A 14,879-nucleotide genomic window follows, 5' to 3' on the forward strand; every position below is an offset into this window, starting at 1 on the left:
TACACATTTTCAGGCTGAAGCGATGTAGGCCTTAAACATTTACCATTTTGGCGAAAACCCAGAGCACGGCTGTGGAGTGAAAAACCAACAATAATAATCAGGACGAACAACAATCACTGCCACGCCTTATGCAGACACTGCAATGGCAATTGCTGCACGTGTGTCTCAGCGTAAGCACAGTTGTTATTGGTCAACATTTGCGTTTTCACGTGCTGTTTTTTAAGAACTTCGGACAGTAGCGAAAATACATATGGGTACTGATGTACATGTATGTAATTGTTAAACAAATAAGCTGATTTTGATTTTTTTTTTCGACAGACTCTTCGTTACACCCCACTACGACGGAATTTTCCCCGACTTCAACCTCACGATGCGACGACGCTGCAACGACAAAGAGGTTCGCAGCAGTCAACGTCTTGCAGGAGAGGGAGGCAAAGTAGACGTGGACGACTACGTTACTCCAATGGTGTATGTGTGTGCAACGATGTGGCATGAAACGCGACAGGAGATGACACAGCTACTAAAATCCTTATTTCGGTAGGTGAAGTATTAAGCTCAAGTATGTCTTGAATGAGTGAATATGGTTTTACGCCGCTTTTAGCACTGTCACTGCGGGGGACACCAGAAACTGAGTTCACACATTGTATTCATATGGGGTATCGAATCCGGGTCCGTAATGTATAATGTGAGGCTTTGATCATAAATCTACTTCACCCCCTTGCATTTCTGACACAAACCAAATTCCACATCGTATTGCACAAGTTACCTGTCTAGATGATCAAATAATGCCAATATCAGTTTAAACATCGTCCTGTCATAAGTGGGTATTTATGTTAAAGCTGACACTTATGTTCCTGTATGGGTTCCAGACTTGACTACATGCACTGTGCCAGCAGGCTCGCCCAGCAACAGTTCCACATCAGAGACCCGGACTACTTCGACCTTGAGAGTGAGTAGAATGTCACTCGGTGTCACTCGGTCCCACTCAGCTAGTTCCGCTAACCCGAACAGCACCGAGTAGTGATGTCATATAATTACACATAGTTCCGTGTGCATAACCAGATCATGCCACACGTAGTTACCTGGCGTCAGCTTAGAAAATGTATAACCTGTTCTGTTTGGGGAAACATCTTTTTGCACGTCTCTCACGATTTGTCACTCACGAAGTTGTCTTAGTGGTGACTGCTCTCTGGGATGTTCATCTACAGCGTCAAGTAAACAACCACTGAGCAAGAACTGGTCTGCTATGTTCAATGATTGATCGAACCCGTACCTACGTCTGGACGAGCAAACCCTACAGGCTTGATAGTAGAATAATTGCCGCAACAGAATTTATGCATTAACCTGCGTTTCAACACTCTGTCTTAGTCTAGGTTATCTGATCAGTTTGAAAACAGCTTTGATGATTTTACATATAGCTTTAATCGTTCACAAAGTTGTTTACCAAGTCGAATTGGCCCGGTTTCAGGCTAATGTTAATGATCACCACAGAGCTTGTGTTGTTTCGTGTTGGGTGATTACTACACTCATTCATATTTAATATGGATGCAAACAGTTATATTTGATGACCTATCATGTTTTTAAGAGCCTCATAGCGTGCAGAGTCTAGGTATACTCTATTGAACTGCCGTATAACCATACCCTTATTGTTTTACACATGGAAGAGACAACGTTAAACATCATTAACTATTTTGAATAATTGTGTTCCAAAGCAAATTATATAAATAAGGGTATTTTATCTAAAGCAAAAAAAACCACAAACTCATTGTCCTCTGGAAAGAATACAATATCAAATAATTTTGTATGACAGATAGTGTTTCTTGTTCTCATTAAGTGTACGGTTTTATAAGAAAAGACAAAAAACCTTTGTTATGACTGTCCAACACATCTGGTATTTATGTCTGTGTGCTCGCACATTGATGCATATAGCTGTCAGTTGAGCATTTGTTTCCTGTGATTGATTGAAAGGTTTCCCGAACATGACTCAGAAGGTGCCCTTGTCCAAGGTTTCGTGTCTGTCAACCATAATGTCACCACGAAGGAAGGTGTCATTTCGCAGATCACACGATGTCAAACTAAATGTAAAAGCTGTTTTGTGCGCATCACATTGTCATGGCGAGATGATATATTTTCAACACATTCTTGTCCAATTACCTCTCATTTGCACAAATATAATAATATTCAAAGAATACATTTCTTTTACACGACTTTATTTTGCAGAGCTGATCAATAAGGCACCGCGTCACCACTTTTTTCGGTCCCTTTATGTAATGTTTCATCAATGCTGTGTATATACCATGAAAGACGTGACTTGTGGCAAACCTTGACATCAGATGAAGACACAAAAATACAACTTGATAAAAATGTTTAATGACCGCGCTTTAAATGCACTAAACGTAAGGATGGTTTGTAAGTGTATTAGTTAAACCATGGACTGCAATGGTACTTCCCTTTTTTACACATATTTAAAAATGCGGTATACCACAATATTTTAAAAACGTTTTTTGGTAGACATACGGAGAGGAAATTCCCCAATTTAAATTCTACCATACGTTCCCGTTTATTATAAGCCTTTGTATATGTTTATGACGAGTGCCACCCGTGGGGCAGGATACGCTCACTATTTCGCAAACACCTGGTGTCATCACTATTTGATAATGATTCATAAACACGCCCTCTTTGGTTGGAATTGTATTGTCGAGTCTACTCCTAGCAGATATGTCTTATAGATGTGGAGGGCTATTCAGCAGACTCCTTAAAGCAGGTTTGCCTGTAAAATATTACTACTGAGGGGTAGGGGCTTGAATTTAGAATACACAATAAATATTACACTGTATGATCTACCAACGTCGCCAGGTCCAGATTGATGAGTGGTAGCACATTGTGCTCGGAAAGATGAACGTATGTTGTGTGTTGCAGTTCACGTCATCTTTGATGATTCCTTCGAGCTGGACGAGGAGAAGGACAGATTTGTGCCCAACAGTTTCGTACGTCAGCTCATGGAGGTCATGGAAGATGCTGCGAGGTGAGTAGGAGACTGAGTTGGCATATTGCTGGGGCAGAGGCAGGAGCAGCTGGACGGGGGAGGTTGGGCAGGAGCTTGTGGACGTTGGGTAGGGGCAGACGGATAGGGGAAGATGGGCAGGAGCAAGTGGACTGGGAGGTGGACAGGAGCAGGTGGATAGGGGAAGATGGACAGGAGCAGGTGGACGTTGGGCAGGAGCAGGTGGATAGGGGAAGATGGGCAGGAGCAAGTGGACGGGAAGATGGGCAGGAGCAGGTGGATAGGGGAAGATGGGCAGGAGCAGGTGGACGTTGGGCAGGAACAGGATGACGTTGACGTTGGGCAGGAACAGGATGACGTTGGGCAGGAACAGGATGACGTTGGGCAGTAGCAGGTGGATAGGGCGAAATGGGCAGGAGCAGGTGGAAGATGGGCAGGAGCAGGTGGACGTTGGGCAACAGCAGGTGGACGTTGGGCAGGAGCAGGTGGACGGGAAGGTGGGCAGGAGCAGGTGGTCGGAGGAACAGCGTGCCTGTTGTGTGTTTGTAGCACTAATTACCTATGCAATCTGACAGTGGCAATGCACATCACCTATATTTCCTTTTGTTCCAGGTCTGTAGTGAAGGGTCCTATCATCATTCCGTCCCCAGAGAAGGTCAGCACTCCCTATGGCGGGCGTCTTGTCTGGACAATGCCTGGACAGACCAAGCTGATTGTCCACTGCAAGGACAAGAACAAGATCAGGCACAGGAAGAGATGGTCACAGGTAGGACATACTGGTCACATTGTGTGTCTTGAAATGCACATGCACAAAACACTATATGTATGTCACTCATTTCTATACCAGAGTTATCACCCAGCAGATTCTCCTGTTCTTTTATTATTAATGCCGGCACAGGATTTGGTGCCATTCAGATCTACTGCCAGGCATACTTTCTCTAGTCACGACTACTGCCAGGCATACATTCTCTTGTCACGACTACAACCAGGCATACTTTCTCTAGTCACGACTACTGCCAGGCATACTTTCTCTAGTCACGTCTACAACCAGGCATACTTTCTCAAGTCACGACTACTGCCTGGCATACTTTCTCTAGTCACGACTACAACCAGGCATACTTTCTCTAGTCACAACTACTACCAGGCATACATTCTCTAGTCACGACTACTGCCAGGCATACTTTCTCTAGTCACGACTACAACCAGGCATACTTTCTCTAGTCACGACTACTGCCAGGCATACTTTCTCTAGTCACGACTACTGCCAGGCATACTTTCTCTAGTCACGACTACAACCAGGCATACTTTCTCTAGTCACGACTACTGCCAGGCATACTTTCACAAGTCACGACTACTGCCAGAGATACTTTCTCTAGTCACGACTACTGCCAGGCATACTTTCTCTAGTCACGTCTACAACCAGGCATACTTCTCAAGTCAAGTCACGACTACTGCCAGGCATACTTTCTCTAGTCACGACTACTGCCAGGCATACTTTCTCTAGTCACGACTACAACCAGGCATACTTTCTCAGTCACGACTACTTTCAGGCTAGTCACGACTACAACCAGGCATACTTTCTCTAGTCACGACTACTGCCAGGCATACTTTCTCTAGTCACGACTACAACCAGGCATACTTTCTCTAGTCACGACTACTGCCAGGCATACTTTCTCTAGTCACGACTACAACCAGGCATACTTTCTCTAGTCACGACTACTGCCAGGCATACTTTCTCTAGTCACGACATACTGCCAGGCATACTTTCTCTAGTCACGACTACATATACCAGGCATACTTTCTCTAGTCACGACTACTGCCAGGCATACTTTTCTCTAGTCACGACAACTGCCAGGCATACTTTCTCTAGTCACGACTACTGCCAGGCATCACGACTACAGCCAGGCATTTCTCTAGTCACGACTACTGCCAGGCATACTTTCTCTAGTCACGACTACTGCCAGGCATACATTCTCTTGTCAGTCACGACTACTGCCAGGCATACTTTCTCTAGTCACGACAACTGCCAGGCATACTTTCTCTAGTCTGCCAGGCATTCTTTCTCTAGTCACGACTACTGCCAGGCATACTTTCTCTAGTCACGACTACTGCCAGGCATACTTTCTCTAGTCACGACTACTGCCAGGCATACTTTCTCTAATCACGACTACTGCCAGGCATACTTTCACAAGTCACGACTACTGCCAGAGATACTTTCTCTAGTCACGACTACTGCCAGGCATACTTTCTCTAGTCACGATTTCAACCAGGCATACTTTCTCTAGTCACGACTACTGCCAGGCATACTTTCTCTAGTCACTCGTCAATTTGGGAATTTTCCGTTGGTAGAGTGAAATATTACTTAAAGATGTCTTTCTAAATCTTTGTTATTATTATTAGCACTTTTGAATGTGTATACTTTGCTTACTTAAATCTATTTATGTTTTTCTAAGAGGTTTAGAACTGGTCGAGTTAACAAGGCCTCAACCAATATTTATTCATCTGTCAAAATGACAAATTAGACGTGGTCAAACGACTCATCTAACTGATTGACCTTTACTATTTTTTCAAAATGTTTAAAGCTCTTTAAATCTTCTGATATTAGGAAACATTTTAGTTCAAATTAGTTTTTGCCAGTTATATATGATCGTTATCTGCTTTCACCTGCAACTCCTCGTTGTTCCAGTGCATGTATCTCTACTACCTGCTGGGCTTTCGCCTCCTCGGGGGGAAGGGAGCCAACAACCAGATGGAGGAAGAACACATGGAGGAAGAGAGAAAGCGAGAGGAAGATCACGTGAGGAACAGGAAGAAGAACAACAAGAAGAAGTCGAAGAAGAAGCCAAAGGGAGTCCCACTTAAGACCTTGCTGATGCGTATGCCTCCAGATAAATACGAGAAGGTCAGTAACACAGCTAGAAAACCATTCTCGATTTTCTGCCTGTTGCAACAATTTCCAGTAGGCGGAACTGACTGGAACATAAGACCAATATGGAATCGTTGTTAATGGGTGAATGCAAACATCATTTCTTTCCTTATTACATCTTTGGATTCTCGCAGAGACACTATCGACAGCATTTATGACCGTCCCCTGTCAATATATACTAAGATATATTCCAAGATACTGGAGTTGACACGTCCTTCCTTTGTCCCATGGATTACATGTCCAGTTATGACTCATTGATTACTGTTTTTACTCACAGTAACACTTTATATTCCTGGTATTATTCTGTTTTTACTGACGCTGCACACGTGAACTTATAACAGACAGATTGATACTCGTCATCATACAGTAAACATTCGTGAATCCGGATACCCCTTTACTACGAGGGTTGGTTGTCTAATTATCTGATATATTAAAGAACATGGGTCTATAGCCACGATTAATTTAAAACAAAACTGTCACTTTTAAATTTCACTGTGGACGGTGTGTCCGGTTTAACGGGGTTTGACTGTACAGGGAACCACGTCTATTTCAGATTCTGCAGAAGGCGGAGAGCACATACATCCTTACCCTTGATGGGGATGTCGATTTCAGACCCGGAGCTGTCAAACTTTTGATTGATCGGATGAAGAAAAACAGGAAAGTGGGTGCAGTGTGCGGACGAATTCACCCCATCGGATCAGGTAGTTAATCTCTTGTCACATGTTTCTTATTTACTAAATGTTTCAATTAAATAAAATTTAAATTGAACAAACTGTTATTTGATTTTATATATTGATGAGTTTTGTAACTGAACTCTTGACAACTGCTCTTGCATAGAGGCAGTGCAGCATGATCATATGGTCACTTATGGACACTAATTACCGTAATGTAATTCCGGCATATAGTGGAAAGGGAAGCGAACGGTCGATGGTTCGACCTAATGGTCGCATCATACCAAAAGTGAAAGGATGTTACTTGTTATACCCTTCTTGGTGCTATAGTTCCGGGACATGAAACAGACAGATAGGTACTGTGACCAGGATACTGTGTGAGGTATCCAAGTTATACAAGATACTCACGTAGACTGGATTGTATAACAGTATAAGTATTAACGTTAGTATGCGCGCGCACACACACACGCACATGCACGTCAACATATAAGTATAATAATAGACATCGCGAGGTTTCATCCATTCTCACCTAACCTCGAATGTACGAATGTTGTTAGCACAACCGCGTTCAGAACAGTATTACAGTTAATGAGCACATGAGCTTAAGGTAGGAGGTTAGCGCAGCGTCCCTCAGGTAGTGAACTTTCCCCACAATAGTGAGACCCAACACCAATCGGGGGAATATGAGATTCGAATTAGCTTGTCTGTGTCAACTGTAAGTCTCATACAATGTTATATGTCGTATACTAACCCAGATGCGTTTTCTACACCCTAGGTCCCATGGTATGGTATCAACAATTCGAGTACGCTATTGGTCACTGGCTCCAGAAGGCAGCTGAACATGTGTTTGGGTGCGTTTTGTGTTGTCCCGGGTGCTTCAGTCTCTTCCGTGGATCTGCACTCATGGATGACAACGTGATGAAGATGTACACAACTAAACCCACTGAGGCTCGACACTACATACAGTTTGAACAAGGTATTACCAGACATATTGACATTATAGATTCTACAGACTAGGTCAATGTTATTATTGCTCAGTTGTATTATTTCGGAACTGATGGAAACAGATAACAACTTTGAAATTTCAAGAGGCTGAGAAACGCAATCCCTACGACGCAAGCCCTAATGTTCTTTACTTTGCTTATTATTTACATCTGGTAGGAATAGATGTTCAAGTAAAGAAAGGATTATAACAATATATACACACGTACAGTTTGGCATTGTCCACTCGGAAATATAGATAGTGCCCTATTAGAATATTTTTTATGTCATAATAGCTTCTTTAGTGACACTTGAAACTAGGCATGAAGATGATATTTATATAATAAAGAACAATAATAAAGCGGCTATTCGTTCACTTCAAAAGCTGTTAAGGAAGATTTAAAGTTCAAGATAAACTAATACAACATATTATCATCACAGGTGAAGACCGATGGCTCTGTACCCTCCTTCTCCAACAAGGTCACCGTATCGATTACTGCGCAGGCGCGGACGCCTTGACCTTTGCCCCGGAAACGTTCAACGAGTTTTTCAACCAGCGCAGACGATGGTCTCCTTCCACTTTGGCCAACATGATGGACCTGCTCTCTTCCTGGAAGGACACAGTGAGACTCAATGACAACATCAGCCGACCTTACATCCTGTACCAGTTCATCCTGATGGCCTCGACCATCCTGGCCCCCTCCACTGTCATCCTGATGATCACTGGGTCCTACCACTCAGTGCTTGGTATCGGGGTCTGGTGGTCCTATCTTCTGTCCATGGCTCCTGTAGCAATTTACATCTTCATCTGTATGACACAAAAGAGTAATGTTCAGATTGGTTCTGCTGCAGTCCTCACAGCTATATACACAGTCGTCATGATGATAGCAACAGTTGGAACTATCATCAGTATTGCTACGGAGAACTTTAACAGTCCTAATGTTGTGTTTCTCAGTGGATTAACTGCCATCTTTATCGTTGCCGGTTTGCTTCATCCGCAAGAGTTCTTCTGTCTGGTGTACGGCGCTCTGTACTTCATGGTGGTTCCCTCAACCTTCATTCTTCTGACAGTGTACTACCTGTGCAACCTGAACAACGTCTCATGGGGAACTCGGGAAGTTCCGAAGAAGCTGACTCCGGAGGAGGCTGAAATTGCAGCCAAGGCAGAAGAAGAGAAACAGAAGAAAAAGAGTAGGAGCTTCTTCAGCATCCTCGGACTCATGACCTTGGTTCAGGAGCTGAGAGACGTCATCAAAGGTTTAATGGGTCTTAAGAACGAAATGGAAAATGCCAACAAAGATGAAGAAAAACAAGAGGACAAGAACCCGGATAAACAGCCATCTGACAGACAAAATAGTGCAAGGGCTACAAACATTCCAAAACGTCCTTCCGGCTGGGAACCCGATCCGGACAACCCGTATTGGCTGGAATGTGAGCAGCTTGGTAATGGTGGTGTTGATCATATAAACGACGATGAAACTGAATTTTGGAGATACATCATAAAGAAATATCTCCAACCCTTAGACGAGGACAAATCCCACAAACAGAAGATCAAAGATGACTTGTTGTCCTTGAGGAACAATGTTGTCTTCATCTACCTGATGCTGAACTTTCTCTGGACCATCATCACCCTGCAGCTGCAGACCATGGAGGCACAGTTGAAGACGTTCTACATCATCAGCAAATATGAACCTCTGTCCCTAATCTTCCTGTCAGTGTTTGCCATCGCCCTCGCCCTCCAGTTCTCTAGTATGTTCATACACAGGTGGGGCACGTTTCTCCATCTCATGTCAAGTACGAGAATTGATTGGCTGAAGAAGACTCACACGGAAGAAGACTTCGCAAGGTTTGTGATCAACGAAACACGACGGCTGCAGACCCTGGAGCCGGATCTTGAACCTGACCCTGACTACGGCGACGACGACGACAACGAAGATGCGTTTACGTCGACGTTTAGCGAAACGAACATTACTGGAGATGAGCTTTCTCTTCCTGATCAAGATTATTATGAGACTTTGCATCATATGCGTGATCAGACAATACGCAGACTGCGTAACCCCTCCCACACCAGTGTACCGCTGTTACAGACAATCTTTGAGCAGAATTTGAAGACTATGCAAAACCTACATAAATATAGACATGGGACACTCGCAGTCAGGCACAGTGGCAACAGGTTGAACAGGAGCGAGAGTCACAACCGCCGGGTTTGGCCAAGAGCACAAGAATTCAGAGACAGGCTTTATAGCAGAAACAACAAACATGACTTTGCTGATGATAGATTTATGGGGGTTCGCATTGTGTGATGCTGCCAGAACTACGCCATCCGTTTATGTCTTTCTGCTACCCCCTTATAATTACGTGTCACTGACGTCAGAAGTAAGTTAATACAGTTGAAGATGTGTGTGGACGGGATCGGCAATGCAAATATCACCCTTCGTTAGCGTTCTTGTAACATTTCTAACAACCACTCATGAAAACTGGTAGTTATAATTATAAAGAAATGAAATAATTGTTCTAACGTGTTTTCGGTGAAGTTGGGTGGAGTTTCGATTTAATTTTGATTGTCTTTCAGGACAAATTTAATACGACGCATCTGCATGGAAAATATATGAATAGAATTGGGTGCTAGATTAGAGTCCAGAAATCTGTACTAGGAACAGACCTTCAAAACATTTGGGACCAAATGCTGTTTTATATGGCTCATCAATTACCGAACATCTTTTAAACCAAGCATTAAGTAATCGGGATTATACATACGTTATCAGTTCTGACCGCCACATTGTGTAATTGCCATATGTTGCTAAAAAGGACATCCAATTCTTTTATATCACTGTGATAACACATGTGGCATGACAGGTTAACTCTTGTAATAAACAGGAATATATCATTGATTTATTCATGACAGAAAAGAAAGGGGCACAAATTTATACCAATTGCAAACCATTCCAGCATGTATTGTTTACTGGGGATTGTATCAAGAAGGATTCGATCGCCCAAACTAATAATAATATTCTTGTATCTTAATAATGAGATGTCTATTAATTTATCTGATGTTGATTATTTATTGTATTACAAATTATCAAATTAATATATTTCACACATTCTTATGTCTATATTTAACTAGTTAACTGTGCCCATAGTCCTACAACATCGTATTTAGTACATGTGTATGCTTTACACAGTCCATGACTAAGAACCTTCAACGAATAGAAGATTATTCATTTCTGACATCATACGACATGGAATGGTCCACACTAGTATAAAATGTCAGCCAAACCATTTACGATGCATTCTAGTGCTAAACTGTGAAATAAACGTCTGTATATAATCTGCCGACATTGTTATGTGTTTCACTGCAAAACGCTGCTCTTTTATTCGTGTCAGTAGCAGAAATGATTTAAGGGATTTGCCCATGTATTTTGCCCATTTGTCTTTGAAGTCATTTAGTCATATATTTCAGGGCGTGAAAGTGGGTTTAACGCTACGTAAGTCATGGACATCTTTAAAGTCAACAGCTGGCTCCACAGAGTGTAGAAATCCACCAGCATGGTTTGCTGCATGGCCAGCGAACGAATGAACTGGTTGGTTACCCAACGGCCATATTGTTACCATCTCCATTATCAAGCCGTGTCGCTTATATTTGTCAACACAAACACGTACACTATAAATAGTACACGTGAAGGTCCTGGTTAGCATTGGTCTTCGGTAACCCATGCTTGTCGTAAGAGGAGACTAACGGGATCCGGTCGACTAACGGGATCAGGCTCACTGGCGTGGTTGAGTCAAGTGATCGTATCCCGATTGCGTAGATCGATGCTCATGATATATTAAGCACTGCATTGTCTGGTCCAAACTCGACAGACCGCCGCCACACAGCTGGAATATTGCGGAGTGTGTCGTTAAACAACAAACCATTGAACTTTATAAAAGTAGTATTCAAAGTTAGGTGATGTGAAATTGGGTTTAACGTCATGCTGGAGAATATTTCGCTCATATTACGACGTGCATGCGTGTGTATGTGTATGTGCGGCTGCTTGTACTAGCCCAGACCTAGCCCACTGAGATACCATGCCGCAGTGAAGCATGAATACCCCACTCAGACACATTATACTGACTCCGAGCCGACCAGTCCTTGTTGTACCCATGAATGCCGAGCGCCAGGCAGGGGACCAACAAGTACCATATTTTAACGTCTTTTGGTATGACGCGGTCGGTCAACACAGACAGGGTGCAGTGAACGAATGGACGGTAAGACAACTCGAGTCAATAATAAGGGTAATGTATGCCCAGACACAATTCCGACTCATGCTGTTAATCACTGGATTGTCTGGTCCAGATTCGATTATTTACAAACCGCCGCCATATAGTTGGAATATTGCTTAGTGTGGCGTTTAACAACAAACCAACCAACCATCCACAATTCGACTGTTCTTTGAAGCGGGCGTATAATATCATCATAATGGCGAAAAGAAGTATTTTCAGACAGGATGTCAAGAGCTAGTGTCGGAAGAGCCTCCTTAGCTAAAGAGACACGATTCCATTTGAAGGGAAACGCAACACAGAAGAGACTTTCATGTTAACGTTACAGGACAGACAGTAAGGCATGACAACGACCAATCCTAGATGACACTTGAAAAGAACGAGTCCTGCTCATCGAACGAGGATTTTACTGGTCAGCGAAAGTCCCTGAAAAATATTGATTTGGGTTTACCTCACTGTCGTTCATATGCGTCCATTCGCCGTTTTGCGAAATCTACCCTGTAACTCAGGCAGCCATTGAGTAGGGGACAAGGCATTATTGAACAGTAAACCAATCGTTATTACAACATGGCAGACGATTTTGAGAACTAAATTTCTTAAGGCTCATCAAAATTATGCTTTCATCTGCGTAATGGTTACGGCTGCCGCCACATTATGATGTCTACGGTGACAGGCACCTGAACTAGTGAAACTAGTAAATCCAGTTTCAGTATGGATTCCTTCCAATGCGTTTGTTTTCGGTTTACATAGTTTGAAAGTTTAATAGTTGGTTGGTAGCTCGAACTGAGAAGAACTGTTAATGATTTTGAAAATCATTAGATATGTAAGTATTAAAACAATATTGGCCCGATTTGGAAACAATTGTACTAAACTGTGCCATAAATGTGTGACCTCGCTCGTATTTGTGTGATTATGGTCCGAAGTAGCTTTCTTCAACCTGACCCTGCTAATATAAAACTTACAACTGTTCCCCAACAGGATTGTATTTCTCTCCAGTGGCATTACAAATGGTTCCGGAATGTTTCAGATAAATCTGTTCGTAGATTATACTGACACACATTTGCCGTAACGGTCCCTTGGGTAATATTTGGGGTCAAGGTCATCAGAAGGAGAACACTTTAGTCCTGGTCCACAAGGACACAAGCCATGATAGTTTAGGGCAGCATCAGAGTACTGAAGTCTCAGCGAACACCAGGGGGCGTCGATGGCTTTATACGGCAAACAGTAGTTGACCTCAAGAGGGAACAGTTGGCGACGTCGTCCCAGTGCTGGAGTGATGGAGCAGCACAGGGCGGTGTTGTTACAGTCAGCGTTTGTCCGGCAATGTTCCCATGACGTTGGTTTCCAGTCGTCTGTCTGTTAGAAGAGAAAGTGAATATGATGATGCTAGAAAACCATTAAGTCGTTTGGATTCTGATAAATGAGCCAAGCTTAACGTCATTTCATTTACGTCGCGGCGGGTTATCATGATGGGGAGGAAGGAAGATGTTTTGCAAAACTCGTTTGCCTCTAAAGGAAACATGTTGCTATATGTCTGAAGTATGGATGATGCGACATTAACGTCAACTTTTAAATCATTCACTCATGAGAAGGGATATGGCACCGAAACGAGAACGTGGGATTCGAACGTTCTATCGTACCACATGAAGGGAGGCGCTGCATCTCGAGTTGCACCTCTGTGTGTTCGAGGATCCGCTTGCGTGAGTTCGAATCCCAGATCGGCCCGATAATGATCTTTGATTTGTCATCACCTCACATTCAGGTTATTATCACTGAAATATCTTCCACGTGAATATTACTTGCTCTCATATTACTGAACTTCCGTTTCGTAAAGTTCATTCACTCAGGCAAAGCATATCGACCTATCACGGCAAGAATTTATCTGTAGTGCTTTCGGCAAATGGATGTAGCACACTTATTTCTGAAACATCATAAGATAAAATAAGATTTTTAGCTTCTACAGTAATTAGTAGACTTACTGGAAGGTATCATGTCCATTTTAGGATGTTTTTGTTCTAACTAACGGGATCGGGTGGTCAGGCTCGCTGACTTGGTTGACACATGTCATCGTATCCAAATTGCGTACAACGATGCTCATGTTGTTGATCACTGGATGCTCTGGTCCAGACTGGAGTATTTTTCAGAATGCCGCCATATAGCTGGAATATTGCTGAGTGCGGCGTTAAACAACAAATCATCAATCAATCAATCCTTTGTACGCAATTGCGCTAGTATCCTGCCAAGAAAAAAAACGAGATACAATTTCTCAAACCCATAAAGTAGAGATAGTGGATCAAACACTGACAATGATTCTCGGGTTTCACGTCTCTAAATCTTCTGACAATAACGTGAAATATGTATTCCTGGTCCTAACACTAACATACATGGGAAAACAAACACTCTTTTAAAAAGCATGTAAAAAAGCTTGTAACTGAAGTGATGTTACCTTGGCAACAGACAATAGTGTCAGAACTCCAAGCACAACTGTTATGTTGAGCATTGCGAGGTATATATGTATTCTGAAGTACACGAATATACAACCCTTATCGGAGCTGGTACACAACCTTTGACATCACAGGTCTGTGTTCACAACCACACCTGGTGTGTGACAGACGGAGTGGCTTATCTGCTCTGTTATCTTGGAAAATAAGTCACATTGTGTATGGTTGTTTGATGTTTAACGTCACACTCAGCAATATACCAGCTATATGACTGCTGTCTGTAAATAATCGAATTTGGACCAGACAATCCAGTGATTGACATCATGCGCATGATCTACATGTACGCAAAGGAATACGATGTCATGTGTCAACCAAGTCAGCGAGCCTGACCACCTGGTCCCTAGTCGCCTCTTACGACAAGCATGTGTCGCTGAACAAAAACTGGAACAGTAATAATAATAACATAAACAACAACGCCAGCGACGATGACGACGGTGGCGAAGATGTTTGTTTGATATGACTTGTTTTAAAATTTTAAAATCAGCCATTTCCTCTGAACTCCGCCTTGAGCAGTATGTCATTTATAGCACAGCGTG

The 14,879-nt window shown here is 42.8% G+C and overlaps 2 protein-coding genes across 2 annotated transcripts in view; one reads left to right on the forward strand and one right to left on the reverse strand.

Annotated features, from left to right (window-relative positions):
* LOC124268991 overlaps positions 1-10,910 on the forward strand; it is a 47,829-nt gene extending 36,919 nt beyond the window's left edge. The window contains 8 exon segments of the mRNA XM_046704025.1: positions 319-537; positions 870-949; positions 2,920-3,025; positions 3,617-3,770; positions 5,691-5,906; positions 6,484-6,631; positions 7,377-7,577; positions 8,024-10,910. Coding sequence (XP_046559981.1) covers positions 319-537; positions 870-949; positions 2,920-3,025; positions 3,617-3,770; positions 5,691-5,906; positions 6,484-6,631; positions 7,377-7,577; positions 8,024-9,885 — 2,986 coding nt within the window. The 3' untranslated portion in view covers positions 9,886-10,910.
* A 1,899-nt stretch (positions 10,911-12,809) lies between these two features.
* Positions 12,810-14,432, reverse strand: LOC124269005. Its single transcript, XM_046704035.1, has 2 exons — positions 14,289-14,432; positions 12,810-13,198 (listed from the first exon to the last, which is right to left on the reverse strand). Exons 1-2 carry the CDS (start codon positions 14,340-14,342, stop codon positions 12,887-12,889), a joined length of 366 nt encoding a protein of 121 aa, XP_046559991.1. The 5' UTR covers positions 14,343-14,432; the 3' UTR covers positions 12,810-12,886.
* Between the last annotated feature and the right edge of the window lie 447 nt (positions 14,433-14,879).

This window comes from Haliotis rubra, unplaced genomic scaffold, assembly GCF_003918875.1.
Source record: "Haliotis rubra isolate DU_JTF1 unplaced genomic scaffold, ASM391887v1 Scf141, whole genome shotgun sequence".
NCBI classification, from domain to species: Eukaryota; Metazoa; Mollusca; class Gastropoda; order Lepetellida; family Haliotidae; genus Haliotis; species Haliotis rubra.